The 14,784-nt window shown below is 32.6% G+C and overlaps 1 protein-coding gene across 2 annotated transcripts in view; it reads left to right on the top strand.

Moving 5' to 3' along the window:
* The first annotated feature begins 496 nt into the window (after positions 1-496).
* LOC127714492 (uncharacterized) overlaps positions 497-14,784 on the top strand; it is a 37,971-nt gene continuing 23,683 nt past the window's right edge. The window contains exons 1-5 of one of the 2 annotated variants that reach the window (XM_052220549.1): positions 497-635; positions 7,036-7,088; positions 8,641-8,821; positions 9,727-10,041; positions 14,218-14,284. In XM_052220549.1, the coding sequence (XP_052076509.1) occupies positions 7,065-7,088; positions 8,641-8,821; positions 9,727-10,041; positions 14,218-14,284 (587 nt within the window). In that variant the 5' untranslated portion in view covers positions 497-635; positions 7,036-7,064. Of the gene's footprint in view, positions 636-7,035; positions 7,089-8,640; positions 8,822-9,726; positions 10,042-14,217; positions 14,285-14,784 lie in introns of those variants that run through there. The other variant, XM_052220550.1, reaches the window with a different exon arrangement.

Below are 14,784 nucleotides of genomic sequence, written 5' to 3'. Positions count from 1 at the left end.
CTCTTACCAGGCCAGGATAGTCATTTTGTTTTACAAGTCGTCCAACCGCCCCCAACTTTTTTAATGTTATGAGGTATTGTGTTATTTCCGCTGAAACAATCATTAACCAAGGTTACTTCATACGTTTTTCTTTAACGGACATGCATGGTTTCGTTTTACGTTTCTATACTGAGTCTATACTTTAAAATGATTTTCCGAAAATTTAAATGTCATTCTACACTTGACCCTATCGTATGGTTCTATTTTTAGGAAATATTTTAAAGTGTTTTATTTTTAAATTATACTTTCAAAAAATGTCTAAGTATATAGTTTAAGTTAACACATTCCTCTTGTATACATCTCACGTTTTAAGTTCAACCAGAATGTGTCTGCTTGTTAATATTTTGTAGACATACATTGCAGTAGAAATAAAACATGGCACAGATTGAGTCATATTACACTACTTTACGTCATACCATAATCAATAGATAACGAAATGTAAAAATAGCTGTCGTAAATCTGATTAAAATGGTCTTTCACTGTCACGGGAAAACCGCCTTTAGAACCTCATTTATTTGACACATATGTTTACTAAGTAAACATACCACCATGTTAGTTAGGCAGTACACTTTTACTATTTATATCACTTTGATAAGGTAAGTTTGTTGTACCTGCATGAATAGTTTTCCAACTTAAAGGACTTGCTTGAATTAGAAATGTTAAGAAATTGATTATCAACATACTTGTTAAAAGGGTGCGGTGTGTGTACACATCCATGCATGAAATATAATACCTCAAATGGCGGCAGCTCGAATGGAGCGGGTTTTCTAATTTACACCATGATTTTTAGGGTTAATTCAAATGATAGTTTTCAACATGGAAAGGATGTCTTTCAGGAACTTGACCTTCTTGAAGGATAAATAATCATAAAGGCTAGTATAGGTATAAATCATGATATTAAAATGCTAGGTATCCAATTACATTTAATTGCATCATAATATAAATTTGATATACATGAAGGGCAACGTTCACGACTAATTATAGCTTAAATGATAAATTATTTATAAACGGATACGCACGGATATATACTTCTCTATATTGAGGGCTCTAAGACGTAAATTTACATGTTGACATGCAGTTTGCGTAACAGCTATTATATGATATGTATTAAGGACTTTTCTCTGATCGCGATGGTAAAATTTAAGAAAAAAAGGAAGAGTTTTATAAAGTGAAAGCGAAAGTAGAAATGAATTGATTACAAGATCATCCTATTTTATACCTTCAAATCGCAAGTACATGTTCTCGTCTTACATACTTTTTATAACAAAAATTTTGCGGTCGTATAATGTTATGAAGGCGTCGTCGTCGTCGTAAAGTAAGGTTTGGATTAATGTTGGTGGTTATTGTCCTAAATGATTAGGAATTGGGGGGGGCCAAAAAAGGAGCCCAAAAAAAAAAGCATATTTCTTATTTCAGGACTATAACATGTATAACGTTAACTTGTGTATAAGTGAATGGATATCTATGAAATTGTACTACAAGGTTCCATATTTCAAAAGGGAAGGTTGGGATTGATTTTTGGAATTATGGCCCTAACAGTTTAGGAATTAGGGGCCAAAGAAATAGGATTGTTTTGGTTTCTGAACAATAATTTGGATATAAGTCTATGGGTCTCTATTAAATAGTACCACACGGTTTCATACCATCATAAATTGCTTATTGCTTGACCAATTTCAATGTAGTTTAATTCAAAGTCTTGAATTCTTGAGGTTCTTTAATATGCTGAACCTAACCGTGTATTTAGATTTTGGATTTTGGCCCCGTATTTGAATTGGTCCACATTGAGGTCCAAAGCGTCCAAAATTGAATTTTGTTTGAATTCACCAAAAATTGGATCGTTGATGTTCTTTGAAATGCCGAATCTAACCGTGTATTTAGATTTTTGATTTTGGGTCCCGTTATCTAATTAGTCCACATTGAGGTCCAAAGGGTCCAAAATTTTTTTTTTTTTATTTCACCAAAAATTGAATTCTTGGAGTTCTTTGATTTGCTGATTCTAACCATGTATTTAAATTTTGGATTTTAGACCATAATAGGTAAATGTCCAATTTCAAATTTTTAAGTTTTTACACCACATTCCTTCTGTTTCAGAAAATATGCTTTGTCAAATATTCAACGACAATCCAAATACAGATATGTATTGCACAATAAATAGAAATTGGAAGTAGTTAGAAAAAGATGCAACATCAAATCTGATTTTAGAGACGAAAATTATGTATAAACATAGTTAAAATTGACTCTTCATTATTAGATATTTTGAAAAATAATTACAGGAAAGTTTTATAGATGTTTTAAGGACATTGCATTATTTTAATGTGGAATAATATTTTGGAAATGATTTTTTTTTCTTTTTTTTGTAAATTTGTAAAACTTCGCTGTAGGTTTGTTTGTTATTCTGTATAGATTAATTTTCAGAATGCTATTTTATATATATCTATATATATATATATATACAACTCGTCTAAACATCAGCCCAACAATGTTAGATCTGTAAATTTGCTTTCGCAAATTTTTTGTTCTTCCCTCGCCGGGATTCGAACTCATGCAACTGAGATATCGTGACACCAAATCGCCTGCACTGTATCCGACGCGCTAGACATATATATATTGATGAAGCGAACCCCTTTAAAAAAATATCTTATATTGTCAATTAATAAATAAATAAATTAGATTATTGGTGTACTTGGATATGCTAACAGTGTAGTTAAATTTTGGATATTGGACCATAATAGTAAAAGTCCAATTTCAATTTTTTTAGTTCTTTGACCACATTCATTCTGTGTCAGAAACCTATGCTGTATCAAATATTTAATCACAATCCAAATTCAGAGCTGTATTAACTTGAATGGAGTCTCCAAATTTGCTACAACTGGTGAGAGTTTGACCTCTGCGGTCGTATCAAGCTGCGGCCAGCGGAGCATTTTATTGTAAGTGTATTGAAGCGTAAAAGTTTTGACAGAAGCTTCGCGCTTCATACTTTAAATTTGCACACGTTTAACGCTTTCACAACCTTATAAAAGTACATTGTTATGCTACAATCGTGAAATTACTATAAACAATGTAAATCAAGGCTTTCATTTATTTTTATACGACCGCAAAAATTAAAAATTTTTTGGTCGTATATTGGTATGACGTTGGCGTCGTCGTCGTCGTCGTCGTCGTCGTTGTCGTCGTCGTCGTCGTCGTCGTCGTCCGGCGTCGTCCGGCGTCGTCCGAAGACACATTGGTTTTCGCACTCTAACTTTAGTTTAAGTGAATGGATCTCCATGAAATTTCACCATAAGGTTCAATACCACAAAAGGAAGGTTGGGATTGATTTTGGGGGTTATGGTACCAAAGGTTAAGGAATTAGGGGCCAAAAAGGGGCCAAAAATAAGCATTTTTGTAACTTTCAGACAATAACTTGTGTGTAAGTGTATGGATCTCTCTGACATTGTACCACAAGGTTCCATATCACAAAGGGAAGGCTGTAATTGATTTTGGGGGTAATTACCTCAAAATTTTAGGAATTAGGGGCCAAAAAAGGGGCAAAAAACAAGCATTTTTCTAGTTTCATGACAATAACTTGTGTGTAAGTGTTTGGATATTTCTGAAATTGTACTACAAGGTTCCATATCACAAAGGGAAAGCTGGAATTGAGTTTGGGGGTAATTGCCCGAAACGTTTAGGAATTGGGGGCCAAAAAGGGGCCAAAAATAAGCATTTTTCTAGTTTACAGACAATGACTTGTGTTCAAGTGTATGGATCTCTCTGAAATTGTACTGCAAGGTACCATACCACAAAGGGAAGGCTGGGATTGAGTTTGGGGGTGATGAATCATAAGGGGGTTCAAAAAATTTGGGGGGGGGGATTTTTTTTTTTTTTTTTTTTCTTTTTTTCCTTTTTTTTTTCTTTTAAAATTTTCCATTTTAAGTTGGTTATTTCTGATTTATATTTAAAAGCAAATAATAATGATATGGTAGGAGATACACACCAAACAGGATGTGTAAATTATTATATAATAAGTATTGTGAAATAGCAAGAAATTTTCAATTGCACAGTATTGCACAATAGCAAGAAATCTTCAATTGCACAGTATTGCGCAATAGCAAGAAATCTTCAATTTAACAGTATTGCGCAATAGCAAGAAATATCCAATAGCACAATATTGCGCAATAGCAAGAAATTGTCAATTGTACAGTATTGCGCAATAGCAAGAAATATTCAATTGCACAGTATTGTGCAAAAGAAGATACTTCGTATAAATTGCTTATTTCTTGATCAATTTCAATGGGGTTTTATTCTTGAATTCTTGGGGTTCTTTAATATGCTGAATCTAACCGTGTATTAAGTTTTTGGATTTTGGGCCCCGTTTTTAAATTGGTCCACATTGAGGTCCAAAGGGTCCAAAATTAAACTTTGTTTGATTTCATCAAAAATTGAATTATTGGGGTTCTTTGATATGCCGAATCTAACCGTGTATTTAGATTTTTAATTTTGGGTCCCGTTTTTTAAATTTGTCTACATTAAGGTCTAAAGGGTCCAAAATTAAACTTAGTTTGATTTTAACAAAAATTGAATTCTTAGGGTTCTTTGATATGCTGAATCTAAACATGTGTTTAGATTTTTGATTATGGGCCCAGTTTTCAAGTTGGTCCAAGTTGGGGTCCAAAATTAAACTTTGTTTGATTTCAACAAAAATTGAATATATGGGGTTCTTTGATATGCTGAATCTAAACATGTATTTAGATTTTAGATTTTTGGCCCAGTTTTCAAGTTGGTCCAAATTGGGGTCCAAAATTAAACTTTGTTTGATTTCAACAAAAATTGAATATATGGGGTTCTTTGATATGCTGAATCTTACCATGTATTTAGATTTTTTATTTGTGGGCCCGCTATCAAATTGGTTCATATTGAGGTCAAAAGGGTCCAAAATTAAACTTTGTTTGATTTCATCAAAAATTGAATTATTGGGGTTCTTTGATATGCCAAATCTAACCGTGTATTTAGATTTTTAATTTTGGGTCCTGTTTTTTAAATTGCTCTACATTAAGGTCCAAAGGGTCCAAAATTAAACTTAGTTTGATTTTAACAAAAATTGAATTTTTGGGGTTCTTTGATATGCTGAATCTAAACATGTGTTTAGATTTTTGATTATGGGACCAGTTTTCAAGTTGGTCCAAGTTGGGGTCCAAAATTAAACTTTGTTTGATTTCAACAAAAATTGAATATATGGGGTTCTTTGATATGCTGAATCTAAACATGTATTTAGATTTTAGATTTTTGGCCCAGTTTTCAAGATGGTCCAAATTGGGGTCCAAAATTAAACTTTGTTTGATTTCAACAAAAATTGAATATATGGGGTTCTTTGATATGCTGAATCTTACCATGTATTTAGATTTTTTATTTGTGGGCCCGCTATCAGATTGGTTCATATTGAGGTCAAAAGGGTCCAAAATTAAACTTTGTTTGATTTCATCAAAAATTGAATTATTGGGGTTCTTTGATATGCCAAATCTAACTGTGTTTTTAGATTTTTAATTTAGGGTCCCGTTTTTTAAATTTGTCTACATTAAGGTCCAAAGGGTCCAAAATTAAACTTAGTTTGATTTTAACAAAAATTGAATTCTTCGGGTACTTTGATATGCTGAATCTAACACATGTTTAGATTTTTGATTATGGGACCAGTTTTCAAGTTTGTCCAAGTTGGGGTCCAAAATTAAACTTTGTTTGATTTCAACAAAAATTGAATATATGGGGTTCTTTGATATGCTGAATCTAACCATGTATTTTGATTTTGGACATTGGACCATAATAGGTAAATTAAAAAAATTGAAGTTCTAAGACCACATTCTTTCTGTGTCAGAAACCTATGCTGTGTCAAATATTTAATCACAATCCAAATTCAGAGCTGTATCAAGCTTGAATGTTGTGTCCATACTTGCCCCAACTGTTCAGGGTTCGACCTCTGCGGTCGTATCAAGCTGCGCCCAGCGAAGCATTTTATTATTCATTGTTTTAATGTTGTCATGGATATACACGTGCACACATAGATGTCGCATGTTAAACAGACATAAAGATAACCTCTGGAATGCCTCAGCCAATCAAAATTACGGAATCGTAATACACGAAACTTCTACGTAATTTATTTGTTTAGAAATATATAAATATTACGGTAACCATATCTAACATAGTTTACATATCCTCTTTTATGAGTGATTTCTAAAGACTAATATTGTCTACAGAAGCAATTGGAATATGTAAAAAAAATATATGGCATAGTACTTAAGAAATCCATATAGTAAGATTTGTGTACCAGCTGTGCAAGGTATGTACCTGTAAACATGTATACATTGTACATGTATATGTCCAATCTGTTAAATTATTTACACCGAAATACCATATTTCTTTAAGTTGAAAGATAGACACGACCGGTAACTACATACAGACAAAACAAGTTTACTACACGACTCATTTTTAGCTCACCTGACCCGAGTTAAATAATCGTAAAATGGTGAAATATGAATTTTTCGGACACAAAAACATCCTCCTGTCCTTATCCCCTTGAAAAAAATACTTTCTTTTACAAAATAAAATTATAGTATAATTAGTGACATGATAATGGACACCAAAATGAAACCAAAACACAATTATACATTTACCATTATATGTACAGCTTGAATAGCGAATAAAAAAAAAGTATTCATATTTTATTATTTATATTGAAAGTTTGAAAAAAGGATAATGAACTCTTCATTTCTTCATATTCTAATTCTGCATTGTATAAAAAAAAACCTGGACGTACATAAATACAATTTGATAAAAACCTGTTCGATTACTTGTACTGTCATCTATTTGTTGTTTGTTGGATAAATTCACATAAAATCAATATGGTAGCGAAATCCCGGCTTCCACTTTATTCTGTTTACAGAAACAACACTTTACGTATAACTAATAAACCGGGTAAACGTATTGTTTGTATGTCCTTGGCTGATATCATATTTCTAATATTTTCAGCATTTAGAATGCGTTAACAACTGTTAAACATGTATATATGCAGTCTTTGTCTGGTAAGTTTTTATCATAGTGTTAATAAGGACAATGGTTAACTTTATTGAAACTATAGTTGGAATCAATTCTATCTTCTCCTCAGTACAAATAAAATAATGTATCATATAACCCTAGCTTTCAGAGTCTCTTATATGGTAGAACGGTCAAAAACTGTCCTCCTCTCTCTCTCTCTCTCTCATATATATATATATAGTAATACAAGAATAAAAATCATATTAAATTTTATTAAGATATGAATGTATTTATTTAAATGCTTCAGCTGTAGAGGACACATATTTCAAGTCGAGTATCATAATAATTAAAATATTTTCTTTGCAACGACAACTTTACAGTTATAAAAACCATGTCAAATGTAAATAACATGTACAATATTTTGACTACACATTGACCCTATCATTTTCTCCCTGAGTGGTAATATGGCTTTTTTGATTGAATATAATGACATTACACAACAGTTTGTGATGATTCATGGGTTTTAATTGTTTTATGTTACACAAAAAACAACAGTTTATTAAACTAATTTAAAAAAAAAAACATAGCACAAAATGCTTACTAATAGATAGATGATTTTATTAAGTAATATTAAAAAACGAACAAAAATGAACTGTTCAATTTAACTACGATATCCTAGAATAGTTTGCATGGTATAATACAGTCAGATAGAATTTAATTATATTAGTAAATAAACAGATAAATCATAAAAACAGTGGCTAATCCAGGGGCGCAGAGGGCGTACGTCCCTTTTAATCGCAAAAAAAACCCAAAAAAACAAAAAAAACAAATCATGTTTTTTTTTCGCCTCGGTGTGCAAGGCGGTATAATTATATTAAATAATCGTTAATTACGCCCCATCCCCCTTTTCAAATACCCTGGTTCCACGCCTGAAAACCTAAAACAAATAGAAATGTCATAAACTGTTATAGAATCTGTTCTTGATATGAACTATAAAAAAAACTCTCCGAACCTTTTCGAAAGTAGAACTCAGTCTGTCCAAATTGTACTTTGGAAGAACTGTCCTAGAGTAGATTTGTCCAACAATTTTCTTTGCTAGAACTACTTCTGTCAGAAATTGTTTTTTTTTTTTTTTCACTGTTATATGTTTTATTTAGTACTTGCATTTAAATGAAAATATCCTCGTTTTACACCACTTACCAGACTCAAGCTAGCGAATAATAAGCCAGCGACCAATAAGGTGTTTTCCAAAATTATTATGTTAGATTAAATAAATAAAACTACTAATCATGTTTGTCTTCGTGCAAATTCATTGCATGTCTTGTTGCTACTGGAAATAATTGTCAATAGGTTTCAAAGGACGTTTCATGTTATTGTATTGTAGTGCGTGGTTTTTAGGCATGATCACTTTGGCGCGTTTTGTCTTATTGTTCGCTGACTTATTGTTCGTTAGCTTGATACATCTAATTTTTCGTGGCTTATCGTTTTCTAGCTTGTCTTTTTCTCTAACAATGTCTTACATAGACTTGCATAATATGTTTTAGGCGCTGCAAACTATTCATGCATGTCAAATTACATTTAACTACATTATTTTTTCAGATTATGTCATTATGGAAGCTAACTGAATCCGGTGTCAGCTTTCATTGTCCTGTTCAATCGCACTGGAAACATAGAGCAGAAACGTATTGTGGTTCTGTGGACGGTTACTTCTGCTTATTTAATCGGAATGAACATTATTTTACTGAATTTTGTAGAAAACACCAAGATTTCGAGGCACCAGGTAATACGATTTCTCACGTTTCTATGTTATATATGTAATATCACTGTATGATCTATTCACTTTTTCTTACAAAAAATAATTGTTCTATATCAATGCAATCTTTCCTTTTCTCAATACCGACATTTTGTGAGGTAGACGAACGCGGCCGTTAAATAATCAAGTTGACTATCGTACACAATTAACATACAAGTCTTATTTTGACTTAAAAGAGAGGCGAACAATACCAAAGGGACATTCATACTCATAAGTCGAAAATAAACTTACAACACAATGGCTAAAAAAGAAAAAGACAAACGGACAAACAAACAAACAACAGTACACAAAAGCCAACATAGAAAACTAAAGCCTGAGCAACAGGAACCCAACCAAACACTGGGTGTTATCTCAGGTGCTCCGGAACGGTAAGCAGATCGTGCTCCACATGTGGCACCCGTTGTGTTGCTCACGTACGTACAAACATATAAGTCTAATTCGGTAGGTTACATTCGGAGAAAATGGGACAGGATTGTAGTTACAACAATTGGAACAAACCCGTCGTCATCTGTGAAACAGATATAATCTCTAACAGTCAACCAACTCATGATGGCGTCCGTAAAATTTACTAGGGGAAGACAATGTACTCACTAACTGCATTCGTTTGAGATTAATTTGAATGATAACAGCATAATATTAGACTGACAAAGTTAATTTTATGTTGAGACACACAACTGCTTCACCTTGCGAAGACGTTTGTGAAACTTATTTCGATGTTTCTCTCCAAAATATATCATGTTTAAATGTTAAAATATATCGTCAAATCAGCTAGGTTTACTTTAATATAAAGAAGTGTTGGCATTGGCAACTGGATCATTTCTATCCTTGGTTTTACCTGCCTGTTACTAGTTGCTAGTTTTTGTATTCGAAAGGACAGAAACTCATAGTTGCTGGGTCATCTAATGGAACACTGCAAGGTGCTGATTGTGATAGTGAGTTCTACCAACCTTTCAAATTCCTGTCTTCTGGAAGCAGTCGATGTGTTTATGAGAAGTCTTACTGCAGTGGGGAGGGACTAGTCACTTCTAGGAATGGTACATTAGAAAAGGACAGATCATGCCGCTGTGATTATACGAGAGGATATGATTTTATAGATCAACCAAAACATCGATGTCATTGTGTACCGTCCGAGGAAGATTGTTCCTGTCATCTTAAGATATGTCCATCTAACTACATTTTATCACCAGGTATGCAAGTACATAAATTGTAAATTTTCTTAGAGCCTTCTTCTCCAAAAATCTCAGCCTATTTCGCCTTTGATTTTATCATAATTATATTTTTATTCCGTTCTTAATTTAATTTTTCCTATAAGTCGACTTTCCTTCGAAAAAATTTGAAACGATATAGCAAAATTTCATATAACGAACATTATTACTAGTATATGAAATTCTATATACATTGTACACGTAAAGAATACCTCTGTCAGTCCATTATACTGCACTGTCAAAAAGTCGATAAAAGTGGGGATATGAAACCTTTTGTTAATTTAAATAAATTGGAGATTTGGGGCATTTTAAAAGTTCGAATTGTTAATTATCCCACGATAACAAACACACCGCCAAAAAGTATTCATGTGCAACAGTAAAGATTAAATGTGAATTAAATTATCTTTAACTGATAGTGTTCCTTTTCATTTTGTTCTATGTAAATAGAGGTAGGGCCATTTATTGTGTATTGTTGAAATAGCAGTACACTGTACTAACATATTGTTCCATGCTTTTAACATTCTTCATAATCATGGTAATACAGTATTGATCAAACAACCATTTCTTACTACGAGGTAAACCAATTAAAGCATGACCATTTTCGAGAATAAGATTGAGAGTATAGTACAAGAGATTTATATCTTGCTTCAGACAATTTTGAATCTGGCTCTGTTATTTATATCTTATTAGTATAAAGCTTTTTTTCAAAAGGAAGAAGACCTGGATGATTTATACCTTGTAGAAAAATGCCTTATGTTACGAAGTTTCTGTTTGTCATATGCCAATTGTCTTAGACCTTTTTTTATTATTTTGTTCTGGCATATGCATTTCTTACTTATTATGAGTATAGGAAAATATTATTTAGTATATGGGATTCTTGCAAGAGTATCATCTACTATACGCAGCTACACTTGACCTCGACCTCATTTTATAGGTCAGTGATTAAGATAAAAGTAACGTGATTTGGTTCGTTTCTTGACTATAATAAGCATATAGGTCAACCATATTTTTGTATAGAATGAGTGCAAGGTGTACATGTCATCTGGCAGGTTTCATCTGACCTTGATATCATTTTTATGGATAATTTTCAATGTTCATTTTCTGTAGGTTTGTCCCTTTGTCAGCTTCTTTAAGCAATAGGTCAACTACATTTGGTGTATTGAATGATTGTTAGGTGTGTACATATCAATTTGGCAGGGTTCATCTGAGCTTTACCTCATTTTTATGTTAAAGTTGTCAATGTTAAATGATCCTGTTTAAATCCGTTTCTAAGATATTATAAGTAATGTGTCAACTATATTTTTGTTCTATGACATGAGTCCAAGGCGTACATGTCTTGTCTAGCAGTTATCATTTGACATTTATCTTATGTTCATAGTTCATTGGTCAATGTTTTAAGTTTTTCATGTTTTGGTCTGTTTCTCAGAGACTGTAAACAATAGGTCAATGTAAGTTAATGTATGAATAAATGCAAGGTGTACATATCTGTCTGGTTGGTATCATCTGACCTTGACCTCACTTTAATGGTTCTTTGGTTAATGTTACGTTTCCATGGATAGGTCTGCTCCTCAGATAATATACACAGTAGGTCAACTAAATTTGGTGTATGGAATTATTAAAAGCTGTACATGTCCGTCTGGCAGGTTTTGTCTAACCCTGACCTGAATTTCATTGGTAAATGGCCAATGCTAAGTTTTTATAGTTTGGTCTTTTTTTCAAAGATACTATAAGCAGTTACTGTAGATTAACTACAATAGGTGTATGGAATGATTTTTAGGTGTACATGTCTTTTTGGCATGGTTCATTGGAACTTGGACTCATTTTTATGGTTCATTAATTAATGTTGAGATTTCGTGGATATGCCTGTTCCTAAGATACTATAATCAGTAGGTTAATTAAATGTGGTACATGGAATGATTTAAAAGATAGACATAGAATAGCAAAGGGATAATCAAACGCATAAGTAGATGGCAAACCAAACGGACAACACCAAGAAATCCACCAAAAACCGTGATTGTTCTCAAGTGTTCCTGGAAGTTTAAGCGGATCCTGCACCACATGTGACACGCGTCATGTTGTTCATGTAAATACAAACTTGATAATAAGTGTAATTTGGTGATGCCACATTCGCGTCTGTGGTTACGACAATTTTAACATATCCGTCGTCATGTGTGGAATAGATATTTTATAGTGATCGACGAACTCGTTATGGCTTCCGTAAGATTTTCGGAAAGATGACTTTAACATGTTCAACTTTACCTCTTGGAACTCCTGGTTTAATAGCTTCTTTGAAAGAAAAATATTGTATCAAATAGGGGATATATACTGTATATGTAGGTGCTACTGGAATGTTGCTTCATAGAAATTTAAAAAAAAAAAATCGCCATTTGGAAGCTGAAATCATCTCTTTCGTTCTCAACCGATCCTTATTGTCAATTTATATAATTATGTAAGTCAAGATATGAGGCAAATTTATAATCAATTTCGATGGTATATACATGTATGCGTTCAAAATAGTCACTAAACTCTGCAATATTATGTGGGAAGACATCATCTATATATCGAAACGTAAATTTACAGAAAAATGCTAGCTTCTTTTCATCCTTCATTAAAACCTCCGGTATGAAGTCTGCCTCATATGAATTAAGGAACAAGTCAGCAAAAATAGGTGTAGTAAGGGAACTTTCAATTGCAAACCGGAAATTATTCATCACATTCACCGAGCTACGGGAAGGACTGTCTAGATAGAATACCTACACCATCAATTTTGTAATTACAACCAGATGGTGTCGCAGTTCCCAACTTTCGAGCTCTGTACACATCCTTTAGTCCTTTAGTCTACGGAGAGGTGTTGAAAGATGAGGTTTGTTAGTCCTGTGATATATTTTTCGAGGATGCGAACTTGCATAGACAAGATGGGATGATCAAACGGATTAAAATTTTGATAAACCATGTCATTTGCATTCGTAAAGGTTACACAATAATCAGTAGACGAGATTTGTTTATTCACAATTCTGATCATCGTAGCTCCTGATATAGTACGATACTTTATTTAATTGCTGCAAATTTAGCGCATTTTTATAAAATTCAAAGATTTTGCAGTTTTAGTATTTACATTTAGAAAAAAGAAAATAACAAAAATACCGAAACAGAAAGTCATTTATCACATGGCAAAATCAAAAGCCCGAACACACCAAACAAATGGAAAACAACTGTCATATTCCTGACTTGGCACAGGCATTTCCTTATGTAGAAAATGGTGGACTAAACCTGGTTTTATAGCTAGATAAACCTCCCACTTGTATGACTGTCGCATATAATTCCATAATATTGACAACAATGTATGAGCAAAACAAAGAGACATAATAGGTAAAAATGTTAAAAATTGGGGAACAGCAGTCAATAGTTTATTATAATCTTGATCACTATAAAACAAATAACTATTTCTACAAATAAAAAACAAAATGCATATAGATACTCTAAAGACAAAGTACATAAGCAAAAGTGAAAGACAAGAATAAAAAAAATGACCATAGCAAAATAACACAATAGCGAAATGTATAAATACCGAGCCACGCCAAAAGTATATTACGAAAAATAGACTAAAAAGTAACGATTAAAGATATACAAGACAATTAAAAAAAACACTACAACACGTAGTTAAGATGATAAAAAACGTCAGTACCTAGAATCAATACTTCAAGACCATCATGTATTATTTGTGAAGTTGATACGAAATATTTATTAACAAGGTCTTGGTATCTTCCGATGAACTTTTTAGAAATGAGACAGCGTTAGTCAGTAAAGTCCAAAATGTCTAATAGTAGACTTCTACACGGCAAGGTTCGAAGATCATTGTTATTGTCATAAGTTTGATGATTCGAATGTGTCGCATACGAGGTATTTGACATGTCTGGTGGCAATGAGATACCAGGCATTTCAGATGTACATGTCCGTTTAGCAGGGTTCAGCTGAATTTGACCTCATCTACATGGATCATGGTGATACTCAGCTTGTAGTGAAACCTTTATCTTTAAGAATAAAATCAATCATGACTATGAGGCATGCAAGAAATTTCGGCGTGTGCAATCTTGTTTTAAATTTCTAAGTAAGTAATAGTGTATTAAAAATGAAATTATTTTAATTTAACCGTTTTAGATTATGACTGTCTTAATGAGAATGAATGGAAACCGAGCTTTTACTGTGATTCAATATCAACGGGCATGTGAGTATTTCTTGTAGAATATCAAATAGAAGTGAATACATAGTGAACACTCTCCTTAACTGGTCTTCAGTTGACGTCATTACTTCAATGTCCCCTTCAGTCTTCCAGGAACACTCAACTGAAAGTGATTAAACTTTGCTCTTTAAGGTAACAGGTACGTAAATGGCTTGTCCAGCGATTTTTTTTTAAAAATTGTATACACGTAGAACTTTTTAAAATTCAAAGAAAAATCGAAAAATTTAAGTGGGTAACCGATTTACTTTCAAAGTTACAGCCATTTGAAAATGTTAGGAAAACACCATAAAGTACATAGACATAACGTCAAATTTACGCCTAAAATGAGAAATTTCAAGCTTAATTTAATTTGCAGTTAAAGTCATTCCTACGATTTTTCTATAAAAATTAAATGTTTTTATGAAAGAATTTTCCTTTCTTTTGATATATAATTTTCATATGGTTACCGAACTCCCTTTTTATATATCAGCCGTTGAAAGGATGTT

This window comes from Mytilus californianus, unplaced genomic scaffold (assembly GCF_021869535.1).
Source record: "Mytilus californianus isolate M0D057914Y unplaced genomic scaffold, xbMytCali1.0.p SCAF_9, whole genome shotgun sequence".
NCBI classification, from domain to species: Eukaryota; Metazoa; Mollusca; class Bivalvia; order Mytilida; family Mytilidae; genus Mytilus; species Mytilus californianus.
Note: the sequence above shows the minus strand (reverse complement) of the source record. Positions and strands in the feature narration are given on the sequence as shown.